The following is a 22677-nucleotide window of genomic DNA, read 5'->3' on the forward strand; positions in this document are numbered from 1 at the left end:
TGGAGTGCATTGTGCATTATCCATCGATTGTGCATTCCGAATCAGGTGATAGTATGGGCGAAAGTAGGCTGGATCACGGTAGGACATGTACGAAACACAGTAAATTAGAGTTTTATATACCGACCTCATAGGTACTAGGCGCCGTTGCCGGCGATGACCTTGCTTGGATTGTCTGGGATTTTACTTTATTACTGGCATTTTTACATGGACCGTTGCGACAAGTTTGGTCTATGCGGACCTATCCTCAGGCTGTAACTGTAGTCCAGCTTGACGATTTTAAGAGCGGGCCTATAATCCTGACGATGCACACTCATGATTATTTCCACTAGGAAGGTATGTTTGCGCGTCTACCTTGCAATATCGAATTGATCTCTTTGACATATTTTATTTGTGCTATTGATCTACATGCAAAACTGATCACTTTTCATTTGCGCTCACGATCAGCCTCAGGCGTGTCTTCGAGTTCCGGAGCGCATTATGCAAAGAAATTTGGATTCAAAAACCACAAACTGCCGATATACAATACTGGTCATCATACATTTGTCGTACATATACGAAAATATGGAAACATTGCCAAGAGATAAAAGAAACAAGAGAAATCGTGCCTACATGTTACAAAAAAAATGAGCAGTCTTGTCGAGTACATATCGATAAAAGGAAGATGCGTCCACAAGTCACAGGCGGTCCATGATCTGCCAAGTAGATACCGGTAAGAGAAATACAAAGACAAAAGAGATACATCGAGCCATTTACATGATGGCGAAGATAAGAGAAGAAGCTTGAGATAGATGGATGGGAGCCGCGGGTGTGGCCTTCAACTCCAAATCGTGAGACAGGAAGGAGGCCGTCATCTAGTTGCGGTTGTGTCGGATTCGGTCGTAGGGGACATCCGACATCGAAGGCTGCAGAGATATCCAAGCGGCGCGGAGAGATAGATCGTGCGCGGCCAGAGGTGGCCTTCAACCTCGCGGGCATTGAAGCTCCAGGTCGTAGGGGACAGCGAGGGAGGCCGTTGCAGGTCTTCGGTATTTGGTCGTAGGGGACCTGAGGAGTAGCGATGTGCATAGTAGAGATGTCAGTCTTGAATAATGTCGATCGAGATTCCTGGGTTGGGCGTATTCCGGTGCAGAGGCGGTGAGGCAGTCGACAACGCAGAGGTGAGTCCGAGCTGGGACATGGCAGCTGCCCAGCCGTCGACAAGAGCAGTTTGGTCGCCGAGGAGATCGTTGTGCAGTTGTTCAAGGTGATCTACTTTAGGTCAACAAATAAAGTGGACGTTACCAAAAATCACTCACCTATGATAGCAGTGTGTTCCACTTGTTGCTTAGCGTAAGCGCGTTCGATGCTGCCACGGACAGCGACCACCCGTGTGGATCTAGACGCATGCTAACAAAACGATGAGTGCGGCACTTTGTTCCACAAAGAATGTCTATACCTTGTCTCTGCCCGGGCGGAAATTCCGATGCCGTTTCTTATCCGGGGGTTTCAGCTGAGGCGAGACAATCTGAGGCATATTGCTGCCGAGAGAAAGCGTTGCGATCGTTTGGGGTCCGTCCTCTGGGATGATCGGTTGGAGCTGCGTCCGCTGACTCGGAGAGGGTCCAGTCAAGTCATCGTCGTCCTACAAATATTCAAACATTAAGCGACAAAGCTGAGGCGACTGTACGACTTCATACCTGGGGACAAGTGCTTTCCTGAATGTCTGCGTCAGAGAGATCCCTCACGAAATCATTATCGTGGTCAACAAGAGTGGTGTCGGAATCGATTGAGAAGCGCTTGGCATTCTGAACAGGTGAGGGCGGCAGTATTGGCGTGCATAGTGTTGAACATGTATATGGTGAAGTGCAGTAGTCGGAGTCATTTGCAATGGGGTTCGGTGAAGTTAACAGGCATGGCGGAGTGCTGCAAGATTCAGTTGCGATTGGATTCGATAAAATTGAGTCTGATGCGGTAGAAAAATCGGACACTTTGCTGCCGATGAGAGGCGCGTTGAGCTCGGCCAAATTGTACTTCGGAGGGGGTTGAGCTTCTTTACTGAGGAGTATCCCGGCGGTCTTGTGGGAAGCTAGAACCAGGGCCGCGATAGAGATACATAATTCGGATATAACGAGGCCAGCGGTTACGTTCTCCGCTTCTTTGACGGCCTTGATCGTGCGATCCACCACAGTATGTTTGAGAAAGAAGGCTCCGAGGCACCCAGCGACGGTGACATGGGCAGCACTGTCGAAGATAGCGGAAATCATATTGTAAGGCGAGTTGAAGTTGAGAATAAGTCGTGAAGAAAGTAATGCACGTAAATCGAGGACTGGAAATGGGAGGTATTGCTCGCGGGCACGCTGTTCTTATACTCTGCCTTGTGGTTAAATCAGCACTGCCACGAAATAAACAAGCTCGATCGCGACGCGTTTAGTCACGTGTATGCAAAATCAGTTTATGTCAGCATTGTCGCTCAAGATGGAATGGCCCGAACATGCATGAGATGATGATTAAAAACTGCCATATCTATCCAAAGATGAGCTTCAGTCATCGGTTTCCTACCGACCTCATAGGTATGGTTGTTGCACCAGGGGCTCAAAAGATGAGGGATCTCACTATAAAATCCCCAGCCGTTATATCTCGTTGAATTTTTGATAGTTCTGAGTTGGCGAAAGGTGGCAGGACCGAAGCGAGTGCACTCTGGTCGAAAGCGAAGGTAGATAAGTCATGCTTGGACGGGATCGTCAACGTCAACGATCATTGTGTTCGACGAAGTCAGGTGTTAATTTTTCAAGAATTGTGATGGACATTTCACGGGGGTTGTATGTTTGAGCGTAAATTTGTGACCGATAACTAGGTTGACGAAGTATTAACGATGAGAGAAATGATAAGCAAAATGTATACCAGGCAGTATGCATCGGCAACGAAGACAGAGATGAGCAGGATCTTGACCTCGACAGTAATCTGCAGCAACATTGGTTTAGCATCATGATCATGTGCAAAATGACTCTTGAAGTGCTCGATTAGCGACCAGGTGTCCGCTTAAATGCTAGGTTGTATTTTTTCCGCACGCACTGCGATTGATGAGAGCTTGTGTGTAATATTCAGTGACATCTGCGTAATTTGTCAGCCTGAGTATGTCGATTATGAACTAACCGTCCTTGTTGGATATTTCATCGGTAAAGTAGGCATTGTGACATGACCGCCGAAACAAGCAAACTCTCAGCGGATACTTGTTGTTCATGTCAGGGAAGTAACCTGACATTGCCATGAAAGGGTTCCGATGTTGCTGTAATATCCGTGATAGATAGAGCCGTCAGTGCGTCAATAAGTATTATAAAGACATCTCGTGCTAATGCAGTTGCCTGAGGGTGGTACGAAGATGTGTATGAGAACACAACACAAATAAGAATGCTAGCGTTTTGAGCCAGACGCCGAGGGGTCGCGCAGATGTACGTAACCGTTGCGCTGTAACACATGGATGAATGACTCATACAGAAGATGCACCACGGCTGCACAAGTGTTGGAGACATGAGTGATAGACACATTTCCTTGAAGATGGGACCGGTCAGTCAGTAGAAATGCAAAGATGTCATCTTGGGGCCATGCCGGCCAGGATCCATATCCACCCCCAGGACAATGATCCTCATGACGCAGATGCCTTGGAGAGGTTCAGACTCAAAGTGAGTTGAGTGCCAGTATGATTTTTGCACTGATTACATAAGCGTGTTGACCAAAGATAGTATTTCGCAAACTTGGACTACTTACGGTGACAGTCTCAGCAATTGACAGCTGCTGTAGCTGCGCCAGCAGCAGTTTAACATTTCTATCGCTGCCCATTTATCACCATGCAGCAGCAGCAGGGGTTACAAGCTTATGCACAGCAGAACAAGGGTACTCTTGTCCCAGGTCAAACCATCTCTGTCAATAAGTACACTGTTCAGGTTGAGCGGTATCTCAGCCAAGGTGTGTCGAGTTCAACTGTGGCCTCCTCAAGTGTTAACATTTTGTTCAAAGGTGGATTCTCCCACGTGTACCTTGTCAGGACTCCCACTCCTGTGTATAACACGACACATCATGTTCTCAAACGCATTGGCGTTCCTAATGAGGCTATGCTTGCGGAGGTCAAGAAAGAAGTCGATATCATGGTTCGAAGCACCCAAGCTGCTTATTCGGTGCTTACTGAATCTGCCTGTAGAGGATACTGAAGGGGCACCCAAATGTAGTGCATCTGATCGATGCTGCCTGGCACAAAATGGCGACCGGCATGTACGAAGTCTTCATCCTTATGGAGTTCTGTCCAGGCAAGAGTTCTTACAAGATTTGCACATTTGATGTGGTCTTACTCAGATACAGGTGGTGGGATCATTGACATGATGAACAGACGTCTTCGCGAACGCCTCACAGAAGCAGAGATCCTTCACATATTTGTAGACGTCTGTGAAGGTGTTGCTGCCATGCATAATCTTCGCCCCGCCCTTCTTCATCGTGATCTGAAGGTGGAGAATATTCTCCAGGCCTCAAATAATGTCTTCAAGCTCTGTGACTTTGGCTCTGCCACACCAGTTGCGCCCCGACCGCCATCTACCACAGCCGAGGTTAGAGCTCTCGAGGCGGACTTGAACAGACACACGACACTACAATACAGGGCGCCTGAAATGGTCGACCCATACCTTCGCCGTTCTGTTGATGAGAAATCTGATGTTTGGGCACTCGGAGTGCTATTGTACAAACTGTGCTATTACACCACTCCTTTCGAAGAACATGGTCCCTTAGCGATTTTGAACGTACAGTACCGCATTCCACCATACCCCGTTTACTCATCGCAAATGAACACACTGATCGGTATGTTATTCTTCCCTTCCATCATGTCCGAATATGCTGAGTTATCGTTTAGCCTCCATGCTTCGCGAGCACGGCACACAACGACCTACAGTATTAGAACTTCTCGCTCAAGTGCACACCATACGGGGTACCAAATCGTGCTTCACCTACGACATTCCTCCGCCTCCGCCCCTTTCTCCTCGAGCTTTACAGTCTTCATCCACGAATGCTCTTGACAATCTTGTCTCTTATCGTCGAGCGCCAGGCATAGATACTACCATGCAACAAGCCCCGCCAGCTCAGCCCCAGGACATAGGTGCAGGCGTTCAAGCGCGTGATAGAGTACTAGAAGCTATTGCACCAATGCGTCGTGGCCGGCCATATTATTCGCAGCAACAGAATGACACCACTGTCCCCTCATCGACCTCCCAGCCTCCTAGTCCACCGAAGTTGCCGAAAAGGTCTGAAGCAGAGGAGGACAAGGCGCGGAAAGAGATGAAAAGCTCTCTTGCAGTTCCTGCTGGTGGGGGTATCAGGGCTCACAAATCAGGCGGTGTAACTGGGAGCGTTTGGAGACCCAAGATATCCGCGCCTCCTTTGGATGATGCGTGGAGTGTTGAAACGCGTGCATCAAAAGCGGTCTCAGATGATCCACCCACACCAGGGGTCACTGCATTTGATGACAATTTCGGAGAAAAGCTGTGGAGTGTCTTTCACGGTGCAAAGGCTGGAGGGACTACCGTTGTGACAGGAATGGAGTCATCCTCGAGTTCTGGAAAAGAGCGTATTTCCAAGCTTGCTCCCCCGCCTGAGGGGTCGCGTAACACAAGACTGATAGTCACGAAGAGTAAGGACGCGTTTGATGGTCTAGGTTTAACACCATCTTCGGCACCCACGCCTACTCTTGGAGAGGCGCGAAAGCTGAGGACTGGCCTTGCTGCGGTTAATGGAAACAATCGCGCTGTCATCACTTCTACTCCATCTATAAACCCCGCGAAACCATCTCTGGCCCCAATCAAACCAACGCCTTCGCCCCGTCCTCCAGCACAATTGACAACTACAAACGCTTCGTGGCGTTCTAGTTTATCAATGCAACCCCCCGCTTCCACCCCTCCCACGCTTCCACAGAGGGGCGAAATTTCTGCCGAGGCACGATTTCCTTCAGTAGAAGAGCTTGATGCAACATTTGGCGAGTCGGCACCTCGTGTCAGCCATCCAAGCTGGCAGCTCGAGTCCCCTGAGCATCCCAAGGAGCGCGAAAAAGTGGTTGATTTGTCCGAACCTTTCCTTGCACCTTCCCCGTCGTTTCAGCCGGTCTCTCAGCGCACCGTTCCGAGTACCACCCTTGGTTCGCGCTCAGAGCATGTCACCGGGGTGGCGATGCGCGATTCGGAGAAGGACAAATTTCAGAGGTCCGTTGGGCTGGGTAATGGCATTGGTGAAAACACGCCATCTCCGAAGCCCGCGTCATATCGGCCTATCTCCCGTCCCTCGCCTTCAAGGAGACATCGCAGCAGTATTGCTGTCAAAACCATACCTCAGGCACAGCTCATCGATGACATTGGTACTCAGGACCTTACTACCCCAGCTCCGGTGTCACGCAAACCCAAAGACTGGCTGACAGGCGATGTTGATACCCTCATCTCCCCAATCAAGGACGAATCTTTCGCTCAGGCTCAAACTAGAAACCTCCCTACAACGCCCGTTCTGCGCGAGTTTACGAACAAGCGATCATCATTCATTGAGGAGAACACAACAACCATACAATCACCACAGGAAGCTGTCGCCGCTCAGCAGCCTCCTCATCGAGTGAAGACTCCACCATCGCCGTCCAAGATGCATGCGCGAGGTGCTAGTGTTAGAGAGCGGAAGCAAAGCGCTCCTGTGACGCCGAAGAAACCTAGAGAACTGCCAGTGGTGGCGCCTAAACCCATAATTGCTGCTCTTGTACTGAAGCCGGACCTAGAGTCTCGCCAGGGAGTGACATCGCAGCCATTGAAGCGTTCATCGCAGGATGACTTAGATAGGTGGAGAGCTGTCCCTATCTCTGAGTCGCCAAAGCCAGCTAAGATTCATGATTCGTCGAGTGACGGGGAACAGGAGCCAGAGGATGCTGTTGGATGGGGAAAACTAGTTGAGAAGACGGGTTCATCGCGAAGACGAAAGACAAGGGGCCGGAAAAGTTCCGTGCATGACCTCGTTGATCTATGGGGAGGAGGTGTGGTGCAGACGAAAGAGCGACCAAAGGATTCCGTTCACAGTCCTGCCGTTGCTGCATTCAGCGATTCGACCAGGGACTTTGGTGTAAAACTACAAAAGAGCAGATCAATTGCCGTTCCTTTGATGGCTAGGCCGAGGCCTGCATCACCCCGAATGCAGTCACAGTCCTCAGAGCCCAATGCTTCCCAGCGTCGTTCACCAAGCCGGTCTCCCAGGCGACCTTTACCTCAGACAAAGCAGGCGTCTGGCACAAGCACCCCTTCGTCTGGCAATACCCCCGCCTCATCCTCTCGCGCGAGGCCGCAGTCTATGCTTGCCTTTCCAATGTCAAAATCTACTTCGGATGGAAAGACGGACACGCCGTCAAACCCTACGGGTCTTTCTGTTCCAGAAGACAACCCTCGCAGTCACGGCGCTCGGCGAACCTCAATAACAGACATGGTCCAGCGCTTCGAAGCTATCGGAGGCAAGGTCAAAAGTCCAGGTTCAGGTCAGCCTGTGATAACTCCCAAACCAACAGGTTTGAAGATGCCAACCTCGTCTACTGGTATTGGTCGTACTGTGGATGTCACGGGCACAAGCCCAAGCTCTCCGTTAGTATCGAGATTCACAGCCTCCAGAGCCATTACACCTGCTCCTGAAGGGTCGGGTCCTGGAGTTGACTCAGGGAAGCTACGTCCATCTGCGATTGATTTAGCCAGGGCGGCCCTTGCCGGTCAGGACCAGAGCAAGACAGACATGAATATAAGAAATCCTGTTGTAGGGTCACCCTTTGGCACACCCAGTCGATTCACACCTGGATCATCAGTAGGACAGACCAGTCCCCTAGACGGCCTTCCAGCATCACTATCTTTTTCCCAGAAAAAACCTTCCGCACCTCCGGAGGAGCCGCGCTCGCCATCGCCTGATAAACCTTATCAGGGAGTAGGGAAGCTTATCGACCAATGGCAACGTAAAACGGAGGTTGATTCACCTCGGGCTCCTATCCCTCGTAGAGGTGGTTATACCCCCAAACGAGCTGGTCTCGTCTCTGGGGAAGTTGGCAAGGACAGTTAAACACGTGCAATCACTCAACCTATAATATATTCGCTCGCGTTCGTTCACGTAAGGCTTGCAATAGCTTGTAAAGATAATTTATACAACAATCTGACGTGCTACAAGTTTTGAACCCTTGAGGCTCAACACCCATCGGGAATATGGGACACGCGATGATCTTGCGGGGACCGGGGACGTCGTGCTGTGTTTCCAAGTAATTGTCGGGCTACATCTCTGCCCTTCCCACACTCCCAAGCATCCTGATCAACAGGATAGCGATTGGCTTTCACTCTCTCGGTGTCACCAGCTATGCCAAGCTCTTGCGCCGCAGCATCGGCGCGGGCGAGGTTAGAGTCACCGGGGTGAATAAGAATAGCTTCGGGTTTTGACTTCGTTCGGCGTGTTTTGTGCTGCCATGATTGTGTAGGCATGTTATATGAGCCATCTTCACTCTCAGAGTCCGGGGGAGGACCTCTGATCCTATCATAGCTTGGGAGGGGGATCAACCTCTATAAGAATCTAGCTTGCGAGACAACTTACGCGGCTGACTTTACTGGGGCAGCATCAACGTACTCGAGGATGAATTGTCCGACTGACAACATGACGACCTTTTTAGAGAATAAATTTCTTTGCGATAATCTCACATGATGTGGCACTCACAACGGCCAGGATGAGACTTCCTCAAAGCCTTTTAGGCCAGCTTCCATTGAAAAAAAAATGCAAACTCACCCTATTTGGTATGACATGGCAATAAGCATGTAAATTCTAGTGATAATTCACGGTTCGACATTCTTTTTCCATGGATTGATGAAGATGCAAACTCACAGCCTAAGTGTCGTTGCAACGCCGTATAACATTGCTCTCCATACTGCTTTTGCTAATCGCGAACGACCGATGAAATGAGGGCCCCAATGCTTGCTAATAGCAAACGACAAGAATCTTGTGATGGTTCCAATGACTTGGAGTGGGTGAAAGGTAGAGTTTTTAACACGAACCTCTCAGATAGACATATGACAGAAGTCAGGAGGACACCGAGGATAAATTCCCAGACGGTCTTTAGGCGCAGAGAACTCAAGAGGATGTGTTCACCGAGGAATGAGAAATGAACGTAATCGACCCAGCCATCCATCACGATGTCGTGACTGCAGTGACAGTGGAGGTTAATTATACGTGTCGTGGTTAGTGATGACGTGGGTTCAACGTTCAGTGCCCATTCAATGCGGGACCGCAATAGTCCGAAAGGTAGTGTTGCCAAGTACTGCTACTACCAGATATGCCGTCACAAACCGCTCAAATATTGGAAGAATCGGGCCGCCGTTCAGTAGTACTCTTAGGCTAGTACCGTAGATATTGCATGACCACAAATGATACGGTGACACCGTTTAGTAGATCATCGCGATGACAATGATGAAAATTTCCATGATCTCCTTCAAGTTTGGCCTGAAGGCGTCCAAATTTTCGAGAAAATGTACATCTAACTTGAAGCGGATGACGGTGATGGACATCCTGTAAACTCGCTATCATCATCCCAGCGGTAGATCCAGCCAGTCACGGTGGACTTTCATCTACTACTAATACATGTTATAAGAGCCTTCGTTGGATAGTACAATGATCAGGAAGTACTAACAGTTACTAATTGGCTGACTTGGAGCTGACTATGCCAAAACTTGACATAGGAGCGTATGACATGACGATTGGTCGAGGTGGCCATGTTGTCAAGAACGTAGGGTTCATAACAAGGATTTGTCCGTGCAAGGCTGTAAATCTTCGCCACAGTAGTAAGACGCGAAAAAAGCCTTGAAGACCGGCAAATTGACGTTCACGCACAGGCTTATGCAAGCAGAAGGTGAGAAGAGACCTGTCAAAACATCATGGGGGGCGACGTGTGATGCCGAGAAAAGGTAAGAATAGGCATTGAACTTCTTGCATCTCTAAAAGCCTGAGTCTATAGGTCCACAAAGTAGTCAGTCGTTTAACCGAGTAGCCCTTTATGCATCAAATTGAATACATCCGTAGTTGTATTCTTTGCTTGTTTCGGGTTATAACCAACAAATTTAGCTGCTTGAAGACTATGTCACCTTACGCTTTCCGAGAGCGACACTACTAGCCTCGGAAGCCTTCCGCTTTCTCCATTCGCAACTGTCTTGATATTCGCAAGTGCTATCGAAGCGTGAGCAGCTTTCACGATGTTGCCTACTGAGGTAACTCACCCACACCGACCAGACTGTGCGAGTTCAACGCCTCTGGGCAGACGAAAGCCAAACCACCATTGGAGAACATCTCTAAGATATGCATCGAGCCGGTTCTCGTCCATGAAGAACTTCCTGGTACCTAATATGGTCGAAAGGCCGGAGGTATCTTCCTCGACTGGAGAGTCACCATTTTGATCAGGAAGGGTCCAGTTCTCCCGTAAGTCAGTTAACTTATCAGCCGCTGGAGTCATACGTAAGCGTTAGTATACTAAAATCTTCAATGAGGTTTCATACCGAGATCTTTCGTAGTGATCGACTGTGCATTGCGGTCGGGATTGTCGCAGGTTGCTGCAGGCAACGAACCTCGCACTACCGATATCGGCTCGGGATTTTCACGAACAGTGCTAGTGGGGTCAATAACCTCATCAATTAGAAGTTCTTCGCTTGATGCAGCACATATGATCTTTGAGTTGTGGTTCGCAGGCTGAGAAGTGCTAGCCTCTCCAGCGTCCTGATCAGGCGGGCGCAAACTTTCTTCAATGGCACGAGCTAAATCCAATTCCTCTTGGGAGGAAGACCTCGGGGGGTTATCAACTGCCATTTCATTAGATTCCGCCTTCTGTTTCCGATCATGAACCGAGTCCTTATTGACCCCAGCTTTCCGGTAGATAATTTGCAGCTCGGAATGGATGCCTCTCAGTCGTTCACCGCTACTCCGAGCCGAGTGGACGACAGACACCCATGCGGCAACCATGGAGTTCAGATCTACATGAAAAGGAAGGTCTGTTTGATCTCTTGTTAGCAAACCGATATCTTCCACAAAGTTCTTGGAAAATGATCGATGCGGATCGACAACTTGCTTTGCCCATAGTACATCAAAATCAAAGGTTTCCGGTGAGAGGAGCGGCGAGAGCAGGCGGTGGTAAAGCATAAGTTGCATCTGTGATGATATCGTATCCTCATCTGGGGGTAGCGATGATAGGCGGCGAGTCTTGTAGTCTACAATCGTCAAATCATAGAACGTGGGTTCGGGATGGATGGGCCTTGTGATTGAACTTCCTGCCACAGAAATGTCACAAATTTCTTCCTCGGTTGGGGACTGATCCGCTATGCAGGTCTCCTCGGGAGTAGACTGACGTGGACAAATAGCATTGTTTTGGGACGAGGACAACGATACGCGCTGCTTCTTCTTGACGGGAGATGATTCGGGGGGGATCGGACTACGTTTGACGGAATTGTGAAATTCATTTACTTCGGATGGAACACGCCGAGTTACTTCATCCTGCCAGATCAGACATATGTCAATCGTCCATTGACTGAGTGTGGGTGCGGAAATACCTACAATGATTCCGAAAACAACTTGCCCATGCGTAATTCCGAAAACTGGAAGTTCTCTCTGCATGATGTTATCACTAATGATGGTCGCCTCATCGTCGAAAAATTTACCGTTAGCCCCTCAGAAATTAGCTGTTCTAGGCCCGCAGTCAAATTGAAAAGACTGTTGAAAGGTTAGGAAATTGTTTGAGCAACCGGAATGCGACATTCATACCGTAACGCCCAACGCTCTTCATCAGTTGATGTACGAACATAAACTTTTTTCGGCCGCAATTCCAGCTCCAGAATTTTGTGAATAGACTAAAATAAAAGGTCGTTTCTTCCGCAAAAATAGCAAATAGTAAGACATACGGCCCCTCTCTTGAGTGTCCTGTCCTGCTGCTGTGCGACATTTTGTTTGACCTGAATTTGTTTGCCGTTTCTTGACTTAAAAGAGGGCGGTCGCTTTTCTAGCGGTTTGTGGCGCTCTCCATATAACCCATACTCATATTGTACTTCACACCTGTAATACAATGTAAGAAGGGGTGGATGAAGGACTGCCTGAACAAACCAAATAGGTGAGACAAGGTCTGTCACGGAAAACCCTTTCTTCCAAGATAAAAACTTCTCGAAGAGATTTATCGCATGATGTTGCAGGCGCATTCCAGAAACAGGGGTGCTAGTTAGCTGCAGGGCCTTTGTGTTAGCCGAGAGACGAGACACTCTCGTATTGGAAGTAGGTTTAGGGATTTCCTCAACAGGATTCGCGTCAGTCAGGGACTCAATAGTAATATGAAGTGCAGGTCCACCACCAAAGCTACTGGGACCCGCACGCTGCGATTCCAAAGTTGGACTGTCATCGAGTATCTTCGGCAAGGGAGTTTTCGTGACATGCACATCAAAACGAGCGAGTTCCTCCTCGGTGAATTCTGAAAGGTCGTAATGTTCAAATTCGTCGTCAGACATGTGGGTTGGAAGAATTCAGGTGAGTTCGCGACTGAGAATATATAACGATCACGTGATCCTAAGAATAAAAGATTTATTATATATAATTAAATAAAGGGTACCCGGTGCTTTCTCCTTCATGGATATGGCAAGAACCCATGATGCATCCAACTTCTATCAAAAATTTACATAAAGGGCCCCGGGTAGGTCATCTACAGGTCTTTATATCTTTCTTATCATTGTTCCATGCTTATCGCTCATGCCGACCGGCATGAAGCTTCTAGGGGTGTTGTGGCAGTTCACGTTGAAGGTGTGGAGCAGATGATTTGAATCTAGCCACAGCCGATGTGAGAAACAAATCTAGTACCCGCGTCTCTTTCAAACACTTCCAATATTCACTAATTAACTCTGCCCTGTACTGTCAGGACAACCGTGCTGTGAGAGTCTAAGCCGCTCTGCGTCACAACCTCACTGCCCTCCGAGTCTTCGTCATAGATTAATTTCAACTACAAAGCTTCTTTTACATCCACCTGTCTTTTATCTCGTTCGTTGGAGACTACTTTCCAGGTCTTCTCTATACATCGGTCAACATCATGAAGAACTGCTTCCTCGTTGTGCTTCTCTTTTCGTTTGCAGTCGCTGTGACATCTGCACTCGATGTCCAGGCTCGCAACCCCACACCGTCAAAGAGATATGCGCTCCCCCTTGTCAATCGGCAGCCAGGACCTTCCAAAGTCCCTAGTAAGCGATCCTTGGTCAACCGCGCACCCGATGCGGGGCCCTCTGCAGTTTATGTTGTTCGTGAGGCTAGTCCACGTCTCGCTGCTCGTCAAGCCTTTCCTTCAAAGTGGCTGTCAACTCGACAGTTGGCTGCTGCACCAGGCCTGTCTAAGCGCGCTGCTGAGAACTCCGCAGCTGCACGAAAGCGCAGCTTAGACGAACAGCACATCATGGAGGGTGCTGCGGTTTCTTTCTGTCTCGACGGGCTTGTAGCCTGCCCCGTCTTGAGCACACCTGGGCAATTCCCTCGCACATTTGCCGAGTGGGAAGCGATAGGGTTTGAGTGTGTCGATTTTGCGGCAGATCTCAGCTCCTGCGGGGGTTGTTCCAGTCTTGACCCTATCGAGTAAGCATCTGATGGACTATCTGATTCGACTTGGCTGACCACGGAATTTTTTTAGGCATGATTGCACGATGATCCCACATGTTGAAGGCGTCGCTTGCGTCGCTGGTGAATGCCAAGTCTCATCTTGCCAACCGGGTTATTCGGTAGAAGGCGATGGTCTCACATGTTCGCCAATTGCAACAGAGTAGGCCTGCAGATTTATTGAATATCTCTCATGGAATTTTCGTTCTTTCTATGCTATCTCAACACGTTCTCCTTACAGGACTTCTATCGGCTATTCTTGGACTATTGACGTTGTTGTGCTCCATACTTCTCGATCTTACGTTCCCCCACATGTTTCACGACTTAGCAGATTAGTTACGACTCTGACGTGTGTCTCCTTCGTTCCTATCTAGACATTGGCCACTCGTACCTTTTGCCATATAGTTTGCGGACTTTTGTTTTGATTGCTACTTGGTTGAGCTTCAAAGAAAAATACGTTGCGGACTGCTTCAAATGACCGGATCACCGGGAACCCATTTTTAGGGCAGAATCCTGTAAATTGTCTAGTCCTACATAGTAAATGCTGTATCTAGAGAATACCGGTCCAAGGGAAAATGTACACTCTTGGGAGTAGTGTGGGACTCTGTTCTACCTGGTGACCCTAGCTGTGGGTGCCAAGGCAGAAAACCTATAGGGATGTTAGCCAATTTTGGGTTTCTGCTTCAGACCATGACGTGTCGAGTCTGGCTAAGGTCGTCGGAATGTTCCGAGTGGGTTTGACCATGGCATGTGGAATCTATCATTTGTATTAGCCAGGAGTGGGTTGTCATATCAGGACTTGGCCAAGGGTAATTATACCTATAGCAGACATCGAATATGTTTGCCTTGGGCCAGCCCTGCCCTGTGGCGTAACTCGGATTGTTCAACATGCTGCGGCCTGTGACAGTCCTCAACCTAGATGCACAGTCATCGCTTGCAAAGTCTGGACCTAATTACGCCCCGAGGCACCCGCGTCAACCGTGCTGCCCGGGATTAGAGCATTCCAGACGTAGCATAGCTATAGAGCGTTTCAGAGTGCACTCGATTGCTAGTAGTATAGCAAAAATTTGCGCACCCTCCCATCCTGGCATCGAGTTGGCACGAGCTCGTGACCGGGCCCCTATATCTTTGTTGTCTGGATCGATGTGTGTTCGTTCGACATGTTGGTAGCATGCAAATATCGTGTCCCATACTATCCGAGTGCGAAATCTAGGTGCGCAAAGTTCAAATGTTGTGTATAAATATTCATGTCGTGCGACCTCGGGCTTTGTTCGGGCTCGGGAGAAGGAATTAAATTGGACGTCGTTCCACTTTTTAAGTCTTAGTATGGTTTGCCGTTGTTCGCGTCGAACCACTTCGACGTTCGTCGCCGAGCCCCCACGTCGACCCGCGGCACCAAGTAAATCATAAAGGTCTTATTATTTCCTCTCTCTTTTTCTTTTACGAATTTACGAACAGTCTTTGTGGTTCATCGTCCCCGCCCTGCATTGATACCACTGTTTATTCCATTGCTTTGCATGCCTCAGTGGCAACGTCGTTCACCACACGTCCGAGTCAAATATCCCTCCAGTGCCTTGGTCCATCTGAGGTACCCTACATGGATGCCTTGTAATTTCGTTTCACCGTCTACGCCTCTCAGACGCCGCCTTGATCTGTTTCTGCGACTTTCTCCACCTCCGAGTCGAGGCTGTCCTCACTTCAGGAACCTTAACGATACTTTCGTTCCCATGATCTTCATCATATTTGATAATTACGCATATGAACTTGGAGTCAAAACTGTGCTCGCAGGCATCCTCGCCTTACTACTCGGTCTCCTTGGCTTTGTTATCGTGAGTGACACCCTGATTTATGATGTTTTAAATATAGAACCGTGCAATAGAGCGTATTTACCCTCGGAGTAGTTTGGATCGTCCCTGCGATGGGGACGCAGGCACCTCCCTACCGAGAACCGATCCATCGTAGCCCGAAGAAGCTCCGTGGTCTTATATTGACTGCCTCCCCAGAATCTATGCTTCAGACCCTCCCGCCGATCCCTCCCGCGTCCAAGACTCCTTCCCTTCGGCGAGCAGCATCGTTTCCTGACCTCCATAAAACGCCTTCTCCCGAGCGACAACCCCTCATGACATCGAGGCATGTTTCTTTCAATATCGGAGCTCCAGAATCTCACAATCCAAGTTTGGCGAGGTCCGTCAGCATGAACCCATCCTCTATGCCGCCGGCAATTCAGCGTCGTTGGCCACCTGCAATGTCTTCATTCTCCAGGCGTCGGTCAACACAAGAGGAATCTCCTCCATCCTTACCCACCGTACGAGACGAAAGTAATACCACCGCGTGCAATCACAGATCGTCGCCCACCTCAAAGAGTACCTGTGTGCATGACCTTCGACTCGATTGTTCTGATGAGCGTGATGAATGCTGTCGTGGTGGTCGTCGAAATAGTTTGGCCTGTGATGAAGATGGCAGGATGAACCTACCTCGAGGGGACTCTTTTTCCGAAGGAACAACTTCTACGCGCTCATCCCGAGCCATATCTTTACGATTGCCATCTGTTCGGAAAGCTTTGAGTAGAAAACGTCGTCCAACAAGCGTTCCACCGCATACGCCTGCTATGGTCAACATCAACGCGAAGGAGCAGTCTCAACAGCAAAACCCTACAGCCGTGTACCCCGTGAGGACATCGTCGCCTCCTCTCTCCCCCACGTCCGGTGAAATGTATCATGCAGAATACGTGAATCCTTTCCGGACGAAGAAATCAAAGGTCACCCCCAGTACGTGTGCCTTATCAAAATGATATGATGTCGAACCAAATGTCAATTCACACTTGCAGAATTTGAGGGTTCGAAATCCAGTCGCAGGTCGAGGTTTTCATTGTCTGGTCCATGGTCAAGTACTAAACCTGCGGGTTTGTCGCCTGACTTGGCATCTTCCTCAACATCGCCAACTTGTAAGCACCAAGTTTTTCAGGTTTACAGGGACAATGTAATGATGGTTTTTTGTTAAGCCATTTTTTCGAACTCGCCATCTGCACTTCGTAAGACATTCACGAGCCACTTCACTCCTTTCTTCAAGTCCCCCGCTATCAATTCTCCTTCAAGCTTTGAGTCTCTCTCTCCCATGCCCTCACCGCAGCTACAGGTGAGCTCGCCGAAGTTGGCGGGCAAGTATTCATTGCGGTCTGTGCATCGCACGCAGCCATATGGTCCTCCTTGGAATGCTGTGATGCCAGGGCAATATCACGATCTGGTGAATGGCAGCCTAGATGACGTTCTTATCAAGGGACCACGTCACGGACACAAAGAGGCTGAGGACCGTCGGGGGTTCAAGTTGCACTCTCATACCCTTACGCCGATAGACTCATCTGAGAGCGAATATTCGCCCGACAAGCTTGTGGATGAGCTAGTTCAGCCTCCGTCGGAATTGACGCACTCTCAGGATGCCATTACAGGTGCCACTGCCGAAGTAGCTCAGATAACACCTCTGAGGCTTTGAAGTCCATCAGTGATCATGCGGGATGCGGGTCCACTGCATGCAGGCTTTGAAAAGCTGTTGACGTCCCATCGGATGAGTACAGCTAACTTATCCTGTCAGTTAGTTATGGCGAGTTTCATATGCTGTTTGATTAGTTAACATGCTAAAGATTCTTTAGTCAGATTTTTTCTACGTTGTCGCAATTGCACACACGGGCTTATGGTCGATACCACGTTCTTAGCATATATTCCTTACCATACATGTGCATATAGCATACGCTTGGGTCACGACAATTATTGATATAATCACATTTCGCAGCAGCCTCTATTGAGCTTCTCAACTCCAAGATACACATATTTCGATGCAACCCTCCCTACTTACTCTATAACCAGCAACCACTGTGAATTTGAGAGCCGCATTTTTGGCAGACATTATCCAGACAGTCCGTCATTGGCGAGGAGCGCGCCCATGGCATTGGCTACTGCACTGTGTTGACTCGCGCTTAACATTGATCCCTCTCCAATACATTGTTGCAATTGCGCATCAAGAAGACGCCTGTATATGATGTTCGAATATCAGTGTATTTGATATCGATGGGTGATAGGGACAAGTTACCTGAGGTGGTTCACCAGAATTCCGATGCGGGGCCATGCCTTCAATTTAACGACGTTGCCACCCATTCCAACAGTGAGACCGCCCGCAATGTGATTGACGGACACGGGTCCACCAAATAGAAGTAATGCATACGTCGGAACCTAATCGCAACTTAGCGCACCGAACACGATCACATCGAATCACACACCTGGGTCGCACCGCGGATAAAAACCTTGCTGGTCATCTGTTTCTGGAAGTACGCCAAAAACGGCGACTTCCACGTCGACTCTCCAAAGAGGGCAGACGACGGATGCAAAAAGACGCGCACACCTGTCAGATCGTGGATCTTGTACTCTTTCGCGGTATTTTCGCGCTGAACAGTGCCCGCTTGCACTTTATCGAACTTGATCGCTGAACGTGGAAGATGCACTTGAGCGACGCGAGGCCATAGGCCGCCGAGAATGACGGCTTTGACGATGTTTGTGTTTGCGCTGTTTGTGTTCAGTTCCTCTGAACTCGCTCTTGCGGAACGCGGGATGAAACCGAGATCTGAAAGAGAGGAGAGGAAGTCGCGGCGTAATGAGGTGATCTCCCTGACGGTCGCTATTGAGATAAAGTTCTGTACATGTCTGAGCATTTCTGGAGTTGTATTAGCATCAGAAAGTCATACCTCTTCACAGAAATGTCTCGACGCTTGTTGACTCTTGCCTTCAGACTGAAGGCGCATGCATTCATTGTACGCATTGACATCTGTGAGTAGATCGCTTTTGTCTTCGCCAAAACGTAATTTCGCACTACGTATGCAAATGAGTTCCGGACGTGGACATTGGAACGAGATTATTACTTGGTGGCTTCGTCCCTATTTTCCATAGGACTGAAGAATAGAGGTTTCGACGATAGGCAAGCTACGACCGTAAGAATTGGGTCAAGACATTGAAAAATCGTGCCAAGAACCAGCATCTGAAAGGCATCGTCAACAAGTCACTCTGTTCTATCTTCAATATACCACTAACCTTCCCGAGTCGTAAATCCACAGGTAACATCGACTATACAAAGAGCGCGTATCTTAGTCAAACAATGGACGCGTGATACCAAGCAGCAATCACGCACAATATGTCGCCCGAGAGCAGTCAAGCGGCCATCTGCATCAATGGCTCCAAGCTCCTGAAGGACATCCCAGGCTTTATCCATCGCAGACACTTCAGGAGGATCGATAGCACGATTCAGGAAATGCTGAAAAAGAAGCTAGGTCAATGCACTGTACCTATCACACGGAATCACTAACCTTCACATCCTCACTCTCGCGCATCACCTTCACGGTTAACGAAATGCTCTCCAACGGTGTTCGTAGTATTTCTGGTATTGGGAAACGGCCCATTTTTTCTTCCTGTTTGCGAGTATAAAGCTTGTAGCAAACCCCTGGTTGCATTCTACCAGCCCTACCCCTGCGCTGACGGGCTGCAGCACGCGTAACCCATTGTTCTTTCAAGAGAGACAGCCCGCTTTGTGGATCATAGCCTGTTTCTTTGACTCTTCCAGAGTCCACGACATAGACAACATCTTCAATGGTAATGGACGTCTTTGAAGCATTCAGCTGCAGGGACCAAATGATACAACGAACTGACCTCGGCAACGTTTGTTGCGGCAATGATTTTCCATCGTTTCGTATTGGCAAAAACAGCCAATTGTTCGTCGTTTGACAAGTTCGCATGTAAAGGTAATATCTCAGCCTTCTCACCAAGAAGGCCACGGATTACATTAATGCAGGAACGAATTTCTTGAACTCCGGGAAGGAAAATCAATATTCCACCTCGCTGTGACGTTGCAACAATGTGCTGAACAACAGCAGCAATCAACTAAGACAAAAATGATGAGTTTTGCTGGTCTAGTGTTGCAACATCAATACAACCTGATAGTCGATCCTATCCCCCTGCATAATATTTTGGATTGCAGTTGTCGTCTCTTCGTTGAGGCCCTTGGAACTGCAATAATCTCGGAATGCATGCTTCTCTGATTCTGATTCTTTCCTATTCGGTTTGACTGATGCCGGTTTATAGGAAATTGACGACATATAGTCTTCTAGATACCTGTGATAATTCATTTTGAGTGAGGACCGTCGTAGTCAGGCATTTGAGCAGTCGAGACAAAGACACTGCGTACATATCTGCGATTGGGTGTGTAAAGCCTGGGATAGTCAACATCGGGGCGTTGTTGAAGTATTTCACGAATGTTTCATGATTAATTGTTGCCGACATGAGCACCACCTTGAGCGTAGGGTGTCGTGCCAACAATTCCTTCAATTCTAGAAGAAGAAAATCACCATCTACAGAACGTTCGTGAACCTACATGCAGTCAGTCAGTCGTGGATTGTATTTTATGAAAGTTTGACATGTACCTCATCAACAACAATGTGTGTGACATCCTCTAGCCCATCGCCGGAGCCTAGCCTTCGTAAAACAACTCCAGTCGTACAGAAGAGCAACTTGGTTGCTTGGTTATGCTTGGTCTCTCCACGAATGGCATATCCAACAGAACCGTCGTCTATCCGTTCCGCAGAAACCCGCGTAGCAACGGATATGGCAGAAATTCTGCGAGGCTGGGTAACGATGATCGAAGCTTCAGCTCCGTGTCCCGAAAGTATCAAGGAATCTAGAATAAATTGTGGAACTTTAAATCGACGCCTCTCAGGAAATATTGCATGGACAAAGGTTAACTATGGCTTACGCTGAGTGGTTTTGCCACACCCTGTATATGTATTTCTTCAGCCTAAGGACTGGAGACGGATAACAAGCATCACCTGTTTCTCCAACCACAACAACTACTCGGTTGTGCCCGAGCAAGGTCAAAAAATTGTCCTTGGCAGCAAATGCAGGAAGGCGTCTACGAGCTGATAGCATCGTTGCATATGCCTGAGATTGGCACAATTCCTGAAAATCTAACTTAACCTGCAAATTCGATCGACTGTCACCGCGACGCAGCATTTTGTGACGTGCTGGTTCATTAAGACTGGTGGGTAAGGTAGCAGCCGCATGGACAGTGGGCGAAGAAATGGGCGAAGGTATCAAGAATTTTAATACTTCCGATACATCCGGCGAACCTTGGGACTGAACGTGTGCCCATTGTTCCTCGAGGACCCGCATTGCTGCCATAAGAAAGCCTTCTCCTGGCTCCATAAACTCATCCTGTTTCATTTCTTGCAACAGTTGTGAGAGAAGATGAAGTCGCATGTACGGCGGGACAGACTTGGATGTGATATACACAGGAGGATAACTGTGAAAGGAGTGATCAGAACAGGTCGGTAGCAAGACGTGTAACTCCACGGGCGCGCTGAACAAAGGCATCGATACATGATTCGCGTCGAGAAAATGGGCCCCAAGGGCCTCTACTTCGTCCGCATTACTTCGTAGACCGCCCACGACATTAGCCAGAATTATATCATCTGGATTGGCTTGGGCACCCGCACTCTCACCTAGGAGGCGATGGTCTAAAGAGGCTACCAGCAGATCCATATTCGTTACCGAGTGACTGTCAGCAGTACACTCCTTGACAATGCGTGAAGGAAATCCAGCCTCTTTGATAATTTTATCCTCTACCCATCGCTTTGCCAAGTCATCAGAGCCAGAGTGACCAGAGACAATAAATGGATCAGAGGAATTATTTCCAGGAAAGAAGCGCTCGGGAAGGTCGCATTCTGGGAGATGAAGAACTAGATGTTCTATGCACGCCTCCAGCGGGCTCATTGAATTCAACAAATTACCCCCGATAACCGAAGGTTTGGATAAAAAGGCCAGCGTATTGCGTATTTGATCAGACTTGAAACCTAAGTTACCGAGCTGCTGGGTAACAGCTGGTATGACCTCCGCAGGCAATACAGATGTCACAAGATCGTCACCAAAGTGCAGCGCATTTCCCTTGGAACTTTCGTTAATAACAACAGCATCTATCACTGAAGTTTAATTACCTTCTTGACAACATCTTCCACCAAATCTCGCAATTCAGTGGACATCCTCACTTCAGGGGAATTGGCAAACTCTTTTGACCCCAGCATCATGGAGGTTTTTGAACTTCCTTGTTGTCGATTTTGGGCTGCCTTCGCTTGTCTCTCATCTACTGCTCTACGTGCAGCAAAAGGATCAGCATCATACATCCATTTCATGTGTTCTGGAGCATTTTTATGTTCTGCTGCCAATTCGGTCCAGTAATCACGAGGTCCAGGTGGCAACACGCGATTAAGCTGAAGCCCATTACAAAACTGCCGGGTTACTCGTACTCAATCCTACTGGCCGTGTGAAGCATGACAAAAAGCACTGACACGGTACAGAGCGTATGTGGCACCCCAATGACGCGCTTCTAGTGCAGTCGGTCTCAAATAAAGTGGGTGAGGTTCGAGTCGGACACTTTCTGTCTGCGATGTTTTCTTATCAAACCGGGCGATGTGAACGACAAAAGACCAATCGTTGCCATGTTTACGCTTGCAAATCTTGAGCTATAATATAAGGCTTGATCAAATAGTCGCTCACCGTCTCAACGGTTGGTTTGTCCCAGCTACTCTTTTGGCACCTATGAATAAGGGAGTTAGCCTCGAAATCTGCAGGTCATGATGTTGCAGGGCACGTTAATGCTCTCGAATAAGCGGCAGGCATCATTTTCGAGTGCGACGGAACTCCTACGACAAAGGCGAAAAAGCACGCATGATCCATACCTTTCTTGGAGTAGACTCAGAGGGTACTTGGATCCGGGTGGGAAGAGTGGTTTTTCTTGTCCTGCATCAGCTGACTGCGAAGGTAAACCTGCGCCAGAGTTTTTGTTAGTCTTTGATGAATTTCCTGCGTTCCCAGTTTTCACGATGCCCTTGCGAGGAGGCATTAAATTCTTCAGCTTCTTCAAATTCCAAGTGAGCGCCCAGGATTGAAAGCCTGATCCGAGTAATTGAAGAGGTTAAACTTTTACAATTATGTAAGC

The 22677-nt window shown here is 48.6% G+C and overlaps 8 protein-coding genes across 8 annotated transcripts; 3 read left to right on the forward strand and 5 right to left on the reverse strand.

The window, feature by feature from the left end:
- Nucleotides 1–894: 894 nt before the first annotated feature.
- On the reverse strand, nucleotides 895–2316 carry EDB93DRAFT_1112921 (uncharacterized protein). The gene is made up of 4 exons (XM_041448165.1): nucleotides 1677–2316; nucleotides 1436–1621; nucleotides 1296–1386; nucleotides 895–1248 (listed from the first exon to the last, which is right to left on the reverse strand). Exons 1-4 carry the CDS (start codon nucleotides 2241–2243, stop codon nucleotides 1076–1078), a joined length of 1017 nt encoding a protein of 338 aa, XP_041313739.1. The 5' UTR covers nucleotides 2244–2316; the 3' UTR covers nucleotides 895–1075.
- Nucleotides 2317–3096: 780 nt separating this feature from the next.
- Nucleotides 3097–3638, reverse strand: EDB93DRAFT_33489 (uncharacterized protein). Its single transcript, XM_041456123.1, has one exon. The coding sequence runs from the start codon at nucleotides 3522–3524 to the stop codon at nucleotides 3222–3224; it is 303 nt and encodes a 100-aa protein (XP_041313740.1). The 5' UTR covers nucleotides 3525–3638; the 3' UTR covers nucleotides 3097–3221.
- A 113-nt stretch (nucleotides 3639–3751) lies between these two features.
- Nucleotides 3752–8125, forward strand: EDB93DRAFT_1112926 (uncharacterized protein). Its single transcript, XM_041448166.1, has 5 exons — nucleotides 3752–3942; nucleotides 3994–4124; nucleotides 4175–4280; nucleotides 4333–4821; nucleotides 4874–8125. Exons 1-5 carry the CDS (start codon nucleotides 3825–3827, stop codon nucleotides 8074–8076), a joined length of 4047 nt encoding a protein of 1348 aa, XP_041313741.1. The 5' UTR covers nucleotides 3752–3824; the 3' UTR covers nucleotides 8077–8125.
- Nucleotides 8126–9309, reverse strand: EDB93DRAFT_1112928 (uncharacterized protein). The gene is made up of 6 exons (XM_041448167.1): nucleotides 9051–9309; nucleotides 8881–8994; nucleotides 8785–8820; nucleotides 8716–8731; nucleotides 8596–8663; nucleotides 8126–8544 (listed from the first exon to the last, which is right to left on the reverse strand). Exons 1-6 carry the CDS (start codon nucleotides 9182–9184, stop codon nucleotides 8199–8201), a joined length of 714 nt encoding a protein of 237 aa, XP_041313742.1. The 5' UTR covers nucleotides 9185–9309; the 3' UTR covers nucleotides 8126–8198.
- A 603-nt stretch (nucleotides 9310–9912) lies between these two features.
- On the reverse strand, nucleotides 9913–12551 carry EDB93DRAFT_33550 (exonuclease V a 5' deoxyribonuclease-domain-containing protein). The gene is made up of 8 exons (XM_041456124.1): nucleotides 12133–12551; nucleotides 11934–12084; nucleotides 11797–11882; nucleotides 11694–11745; nucleotides 11590–11643; nucleotides 10542–11529; nucleotides 10266–10488; nucleotides 9913–10215 (listed from the first exon to the last, which is right to left on the reverse strand). Exons 1-8 carry the CDS (start codon nucleotides 12525–12527, stop codon nucleotides 10125–10127), a joined length of 2040 nt encoding a protein of 679 aa, XP_041313743.1. The 5' UTR covers nucleotides 12528–12551; the 3' UTR covers nucleotides 9913–10124.
- Nucleotides 12552–12940: 389 nt separating this feature from the next.
- EDB93DRAFT_34198 (uncharacterized protein) lies at nucleotides 12941–14181 on the forward strand. The gene is made up of 2 exons (XM_041456143.1): nucleotides 12941–13632; nucleotides 13688–14181. Exons 1-2 carry the CDS (start codon nucleotides 13100–13102, stop codon nucleotides 13818–13820), a joined length of 666 nt encoding a protein of 221 aa, XP_041313744.1. The 5' UTR covers nucleotides 12941–13099; the 3' UTR covers nucleotides 13821–14181.
- Nucleotides 14182–15254: 1073 nt separating this feature from the next.
- EDB93DRAFT_1244769 (uncharacterized protein) lies at nucleotides 15255–17142 on the forward strand (the record flags this gene model as incomplete). Its single annotated transcript, XM_041452247.1, has 5 exons — nucleotides 15255–15482; nucleotides 15533–16421; nucleotides 16481–16597; nucleotides 16655–16788; nucleotides 16846–17142. The coding sequence occupies 5 exons, from the start codon at nucleotides 15255–15257 to the stop codon at nucleotides 17140–17142; spliced, it is 1665 nt and encodes a 554-aa protein (XP_041313745.1).
- A 205-nt stretch (nucleotides 17143–17347) lies between these two features.
- On the reverse strand, nucleotides 17348–22581 carry EDB93DRAFT_1261112 (P-loop containing nucleoside triphosphate hydrolase protein; the record flags this gene model as incomplete). Its single annotated transcript, XM_041454183.1, has 18 exons — nucleotides 17348–17676; nucleotides 17737–17876; nucleotides 17924–18334; nucleotides 18386–18509; nucleotides 18560–18675; nucleotides 18729–18761; nucleotides 18826–18948; nucleotides 19001–19294; nucleotides 19341–19571; nucleotides 19625–19802; nucleotides 19876–20057; nucleotides 20111–20382; nucleotides 20440–20460; nucleotides 20513–21626; nucleotides 21677–21967; nucleotides 22028–22195; nucleotides 22236–22275; nucleotides 22418–22581. 18 exons carry the CDS (start codon nucleotides 22579–22581, stop codon nucleotides 17553–17555), a joined length of 4026 nt encoding a protein of 1341 aa, XP_041313746.1. The 3' UTR covers nucleotides 17348–17552.
- Nucleotides 22582–22677: the final 96 nt, after the last annotated feature.

The sequence above is a fragment of the Suillus bovinus genome (genome assembly GCF_016758785.1).
Source record: "Suillus bovinus strain UH-Sbo-P2 chromosome Unknown EDB93scaffold_1, whole genome shotgun sequence".
NCBI classification, from domain to species: Eukaryota; Fungi; Basidiomycota; class Agaricomycetes; order Boletales; family Suillaceae; genus Suillus; species Suillus bovinus.

Excerpts from the sequence above, each read along its gene's own strand:
- EDB93DRAFT_1112926 (XM_041448166.1), top strand. The coding sequence starts at position 3,825 with ATGCAGCAGCAGCAGGGGTTACAAGCTTATGCACAGCAGAACAAGGGT. Across the intron at positions 3,943-3,993 it reads TGAGCGGTATCTCAGCCAAG|GTGGATTCTCCCACGTGTAC; the intron begins GTGTGTCGAGTT and ends TTTTGTTCAAAG. Across the intron at positions 4,125-4,174 it reads AGAAAGAAGTCGATATCATG|AGGATACTGAAGGGGCACCC; the intron begins GTTCGAAGCACC and ends ATCTGCCTGTAG.
- EDB93DRAFT_33550 (XM_041456124.1), bottom strand. The coding sequence starts at position 12,527 with ATGTCTGACGACGAATTTGAACATTACGACCTTTCAGAATTCACCGAG. Across the intron at positions 11,746-11,796 it reads GAAGAGCGTTGGGCGTTACG|TCTTTTCAATTTGACTGCGG; the intron begins GTATGAATGTCG and ends ACCTTTCAACAG. Across the intron at positions 10,216-10,265 it reads GCACAGTCTGGTCGGTGTGG|CACTTGCGAATATCAAGACA; the intron begins GTGAGTTACCTC and ends ACGCTTCGATAG.
- EDB93DRAFT_1112921 (XM_041448165.1), bottom strand. The coding sequence starts at position 2,243 with ATGATTTCCGCTATCTTCGACAGTGCTGCCCATGTCACCGTCGCTGGG. Across the intron at positions 1,387-1,435 it reads TCCGCCCGGGCAGAGACAAG|CATGCGTCTAGATCCACACG; the intron begins GTATAGACATTC and ends TCGTTTTGTTAG. Across the intron at positions 1,249-1,295 it reads GGAACACACTGCTATCATAG|ATCACCTTGAACAACTGCAC; the intron begins GTGAGTGATTTT and ends GACCTAAAGTAG.
- EDB93DRAFT_33489 (XM_041456123.1), bottom strand. The coding sequence starts at position 3,524 with ATGTGTCTATCACTCATGTCTCCAACACTTGTGCAGCCGTGGTGCATC.
- EDB93DRAFT_34198 (XM_041456143.1), top strand. The coding sequence starts at position 13,100 with ATGAAGAACTGCTTCCTCGTTGTGCTTCTCTTTTCGTTTGCAGTCGCT. Across the intron at positions 13,633-13,687 it reads TCCAGTCTTGACCCTATCGA|GCATGATTGCACGATGATCC; the intron begins GTAAGCATCTGA and ends GAATTTTTTTAG.
- EDB93DRAFT_1112928 (XM_041448167.1), bottom strand. The coding sequence starts at position 9,184 with ATGGATGGCTGGGTCGATTACGTTCATTTCTCATTCCTCGGTGAACAC. Across the intron at positions 8,995-9,050 it reads GTCATATGTCTATCTGAGAG|ATTCTTGTCGTTTGCTATTA; the intron begins GTTCGTGTTAAA and ends AACCATCACAAG. Across the intron at positions 8,821-8,880 it reads GTTGCAACGACACTTAGGCT|AATTTACATGCTTATTGCCA; the intron begins GTGAGTTTGCAT and ends AATTATCACTAG.